The sequence below is a fragment of the Gavialis gangeticus genome, unplaced genomic scaffold (genome assembly GCF_001723915.1).
Source record: "Gavialis gangeticus isolate Ggan-Ray unplaced genomic scaffold, GavGan_comp1, whole genome shotgun sequence".
NCBI classification, from domain to species: domain Eukaryota; kingdom Metazoa; phylum Chordata; order Crocodylia; family Gavialidae; genus Gavialis; species Gavialis gangeticus.
In genome coordinates, this window is record NW_017728998.1 from 43,800,356 (window position 1) to 43,805,946 (window position 5,591).

The 5,591-nt window shown below is 47.0% G+C and overlaps 1 protein-coding gene across 1 annotated transcript in view; it reads left to right on the plus strand.

Moving 5' to 3' along the window:
• Nucleotides 1–5,591, plus strand: part of WDR59 (WD repeat domain 59) — a 113,239-nt gene that overhangs the window by 32,985 nt on the left and 74,663 nt on the right. The window contains exons 4-5 of the mRNA XM_019505803.1: nucleotides 392–477; nucleotides 1,449–1,529. Of these exons, the coding sequence (XP_019361348.1) occupies nucleotides 392–477; nucleotides 1,449–1,529 (167 nt within the window). The remainder of the gene's footprint in view (nucleotides 1–391; nucleotides 478–1,448; nucleotides 1,530–5,591) is intronic.

Sequence of the window (5,591 nt, forward strand, 5' to 3'; positions counted from 1 at the left end):
TTTTTTTTTTTTCCCTTTAAAGCTCGATTGTAGATCTAGACAGAATGAAAAGGAATTCCCTGGTTGGATTCTTGCTAACTGCTTCTGGAGTTGGAATCCCATGCTGAGAAGAGCATTTAGCTGAAACCGTTTTGCCTGTGGGATTTTTTTTTCCCCACTCTTGTTCAGCTCTACTTTTAAGTACATTCAAGTAACATTTTAGGAGTTGAGTGTTTTGAGATCTTTATCAGCTTGTGGATTCACCATCATTCTGCTTGCGTGCTGAGGAAAGACTTTGCCCTTCATGGTGTGATTTGTCAGTAACTGAATCTGTTCAAATCCCAGGAAACTTTAGGAATTCTGGACTGCTCAGTTTGCCTTCCACCATCTCATTTCATCCATTTAATTTCAGAGCAATCAACGAGTTGACCTGTATAAATGGAAAGATGGTAACGGGGAAGTTTGCACATCACTGCAAGGGCACACACGTGTGATCAGGTGAGAAGCCCAGCACAGCTCCAGCCTAGTGGGAAGACAATGGTATGGCTGGCTTTATGTACATTGGAGCACAGTCTGAGCCCTATTCGTGGACTCTGGTGTGAGAGCTTTTTTTTTTATTTCTTCACTTCTTTGGCCTGCCTACCTGTACCCTATTTGCTGTCATCACCCCCACTCCCGATGGCAAGAAATATGCATCTAGTTCAGGTTGGTTTTGAGGTGTTTTGTGAGTCATTCCACTTTTCAATGGCAGCTGTTCTTATTTAAGAAAGCAAGCAGAATCAATCAGGGGATCAGACTCGATCTACTGAGGTCCCTTCCAACCCTAAAAATCTATGAAATCTGGGAAGCGGATAGCAGCGTGGCTATTAAACTGAATCCCAGCTGTGGTTTTTTTGCTGATGGCAGATTCATTAAAGTAAGGTGCAGGCTGTCTATAATGGGCAAGTTCTTAGCACATTGCTCTGCTACATGAAAAACCTCTGGAATTTGGTACATGCCAGCAGTGAATCTGGGATTGTCACTGGGATCTTGTTTTACGTCTGTGTAGAGGACTAATATAATAAGTGTTTCTTTCCTTTGTGCCATATGTTTATTGTAAAAACTAATTGCAAACCTTGGGAGCATTGTTAGCTTTTGTAGAGCCTGTGTTTGTGTAACTAGTACAGCTCATGAGCTTAGCAAAATGGCATCCCCAGAAATGTCTGTCAGTCTAGATTTTTTTTTGCCAAAGTACTCCTTTCTTTGTCATGGGAGGAACTGCTATAACACAGTCCCCTCCCTGCCTTTCTCTTGAAAGTATTTCTAGAAGTAAGTTATGTTCATCTTTTACTTGGCGGAGGGACGTGACTTTAGAAGATGTCAGTGTACATGTCACAAATATGTTTTATGGGTACATGAGAAGATGATGCAGACAATGTGGTACACTTGGCTGACCCTACTGAGCTTTCCTTTGATTTTTGTATTTGCAGTGACTTGGACTGGGCAGTGTTCGAGCCTGACCTTCTGGTCACCAGTTCTGTTGACACATACATCTACATCTGGGATATCAAGTAAGATCAAGTGTCTACTCCATCACCACAGAGAGTGTGTGGCGTTTCTGCTTGACCAATAGCATGAAGGGCAAATACTCCCCAGTGTGTTTTCAGCTGTGCTGGCAGAAGCCCAGATTAGTTCCCTTAATCTCTCAAATATGGCAAGAGTTTCTAGTCTTTCAAGAAGGTTCAGAACAGATATAATTATGCTCCTCTGGAAAGTTATGTCAGGTTCATATTCTAAATAGGAACACATACCATTTCAGTTTTTTGTTTTTTCTCTCCCTCCCCTTCCAAATCTCCCGCGTTTCTCTCTTTGGATTCCAGGAGTTTTTCCTTATGTATCTCTCCTTCAAAATAACAAGTCTGCTGACTGAGTAAATGTGTAACCCTACATCCTGTTCTCCAGGGCTGTGTAATATTTCGACTGCTGTTTCATTTTGGTGGTGTTTCAACGCTCAAGACTCCAAAACCAAAACAAAATGGGACACATGTCAAAACGTTTGAAATGAAACAAGTTGAAATCTTTCAAAGATGTTTCGGTGTTTTGAAGCTGGGCTTCCAGGGAAAGAGAAAGTAAGGAGAGGGAGGGGGAAACAGACTGACATCTGTAACTGACCAGTGTCTGCCAACTGTCCCTGAGGTCCCTTCCGATCTTAGTGCTCTGGGGAGTGATCTAAAAAGTTTAAAAACAGCATATAAGCCTGTGAGTGCTTAAGCTTTCATAGATTTCATAGACATTTGGGCTGGAAGGGACCCCGGAGGGTCATCGAGTCCAGCCCTCTCCTCCAGGAGCAGGAAGTCAGTAGGGATCATAGGATCCCAGCAACATACACATCCAAATGTGTCTTGAAGGCATTCAAAGTGGGTGCTTGAACCACCTCCGGCAGCAGTCTATTCCAAACCTTGGGGGCTCAGACAGTGAAGTTCTTTCTTATGTCCAGCCTGAATCGGTCACAGCGGAGTTTGTGACTGTTCAACCTTGTCATCCCCTGGGGCGCTCTGGTGAACAGATGTTCCCCCAGATCCTGATGAGCACCCCGATGAACTTTATAGGTGGCCACCAGACCACCCCTGAGCCTGCGCTTTTCTAGGCTGAAAGTCCCATGGCACTCTCATCCTAAGGTCTGTTTTCCTGACCTCTGATCATACATGTGGCTCTCCTCTGCACTCTCTCAAGCTTCTCCACATCCCTCTTGAATTGTGGAGCCCAAAACTGAATGCAGTACTCCAGCTGCAGCCTCCCCAAGGCCGAGTACAATGGGAGAATGACGTCCCAGGATTTGCTTGAGAAGCGTGTATGGATGCAAGCCAGTGTTTTGCTCACTTTACTAGCTGCAGCATCACACTGAAGGCTCATGTTCATCTTGTGGTCAACCATGACCCCCAAATCCCTTTCATCTGTAATGCTAACCAGTGTAGCACCACCAAGCCTGTAAGCATGGTGCAGATTTTTCCTTCCAAGGTGGAGAACCTTGCGGATGAGAACCATCATGTTCTCATCAGCCCATTTCATGAGCCTGTTAAGATCTGCCTGGATTGCCCACCTGTCCTCAGGTGTGGATGCTTTACCCCAGAGTTTGGGGTCATCGGCAAACTTGGCCAGTCTGCTTCTGACACCAATGTCCACAGCATCGATGAAGATGTTAAATAAAATAAGCCCTAGGACAGAGCCTTGAGGGACCCTGCTAGTCACAGCTGGCAGGCTTTGTCAGCCTGTCTCTCACCAGAGAGCAGTATCTGAAAGGCACTGACTCTGACTGCTTCCTAGCTGCTACTGTTTTGCTAAGGAGTGTCTTTTACTTGCAAAGGATTGGATAGGATACAGCTTACACTGACAGTTAACTATACTTGCCTTACTTCAATACCAGTATTTTTATCCTTATCATTTTTTTTTTTCCCTATATCCATTCCTTTGAAATTTATTTATTTTTACCTGACGAAAAATAAATTTGTGTCTTGCCTGACAGTGTGATCTCTGGGCACTGTTTAGGAAAGCACAGCATGGGTAAGATAAATTGCACACACAGACACCTACATATAAACACAGTCAGACACCTTTTCCAGCACAGAAAAACATGAAGCATGCTGGAAAGGCCGGTGCTGCCAAGTCTGGGAGGGAAGCGAAAGGAAGCAGAGGGAGAGGTGTCAGTTCCCTGCTGCCCAAGCTGTGACAGCTTCTTTTCAACCAGCCATGAGGCCTCTGCTGGCACTGGGAACAAGGAGGTCACAGCAGTGCCTGCAGCTGCACCCCTTCTGACACCCAGCTGTGATAATTAACCCCAGCACCAGCAGCATGACAACAAGCAGCACCAGCAGCACAGTCTCCTCCACCCCAATTGCAGGTCTCAGCATGAGCCTCCCACTCCCAGTCTTAGAAGAGCTCAATCTTCAAGTAAGAGACCTTGGCTTGATAGCACAAGAAATTCTGTGGCAGGAGGGGGAAGCAGAGCTTGTGCTCCACACCCCTCAAAATTCCCCTAGAGCAGGGGTGGGCAATTATTTCAGGTTCAGGGCCACGTACCAAGTTTTGGCAAGCTATCGGACTGCGTGGGTTGTCCTCCCCCTTGACAGGTTCCCTGCCCCCTGATTGCCATCTTGGGACTGGAAGTCCCACCCACTAACCGCTGCCCTTTGCCACCAGAAGTCTCTCCCCTTACCCAGAAATAGTTCTTTCAGCAAGGGGTTTTGCCATCTCGGAACCAGAAAAATACGAAATTTTATTCCAAAAAATGAACATCTAAAACATTCATTAATTTGATTTTAAAAATATTTTTATCCTGATTTACATGTTTGTGTAGTGTACACAGAGGTGATTGCACAACAGCTTAGAATGATGTCTTTCTTTTGTGTGTTGTGGAGGGAGGATATAGATTTCTGGGGGGCTGTGGGTCTGTGAGGGAGGGTGGATAGGTGTGAGGGGGTGATTGTGAGGTGAGGAAGTGTGTGGGTATGTGTAGATATATTGGGCGTGGGTGTGGTATGGGGTTTGTGGGAGGCTGTGGGGGGGAGGGGGGCTGGGTGTGTGTATGTGGGTCTGTGTACGGGAGTGCAAGGGGGTGTGGGTGCATGTGTATGGTGGGGTGTGGTTGTGGGACACATCCTATAAACCCTTCCTCCCCTCTCTCTCTTACCACATGCATGCACACTCGCTCACAGCTCTCTCTGTCTCTTCCCCTATCTTTCATTGTGTATGTACACACACACAGAGTCTCTCCCTCCCCCATTGCATGGACGCGGACAGACAAACACATACCAGCCCCCCTCCTGCTCCTGGCCCTGAGATACCAGTGCAGCCCCACAGTGAGGCAATGCAGTCATGTGCCAGAAAAGCTGCGGCAGGCACAGACTTCCGACTGGGGGTGGGGAGGGACAGGGCCGGGCTGGCCTTGCTGGTGAGTCCTTCTGGCTTCCCCTGGGTTCTACTGCCCCCAGCTCCGGTGATCTTGGACAGGCAGTGAGGAGCAGATTAATATTATTAATATTAAACTATAATATTAATATCATTTCTGGTTTCTGAACCATTTAATGCCCTGCTTTCTGAGCTGGAGGTGGCACTCATTGCATCACCAGCCAACAGGAGAAAAACATGTCCCTGCTGAGCTCCCGTGCCAGGATGAACTTGGAGGTATGGGCTGCGGCTGTGGGGAAGGAGGAGCCCCTAGGTCAGGGGCATGACCTAAAATTGTATCCTGCTGGGGTTGGGAGGCCTGGTGGGACTGCCAGTGGCACAGCAGCTCCCAAGAAATGCCAGGACCAAGGACCTCCTTGGTGAAAGGCAGGTAGGAGGCACCTTAACTGCCAGCTACCAGATGCATGCACAATCCTGACTGGAGAAAGCCCAGACCCCTAAGATCTTTGAGAGGCCTGAGGCTTGCTGGTTGCAGTATAGTTGTGAGGCTCCAGGTGAGCTCAGCTTACCTGCCTGAGATGCCATCTGTGAGGCACAGGCCATAGTGTAGGGGAGGTACAGAGCTGTGGAATCGCACATTAGGCAGACAGTTCTTTTGGTCAATCCAATATCTTTCAGTATACTAAGTGAATAGTTGGAGAAATATATCTTAGCAAGCTTTCAGGTTG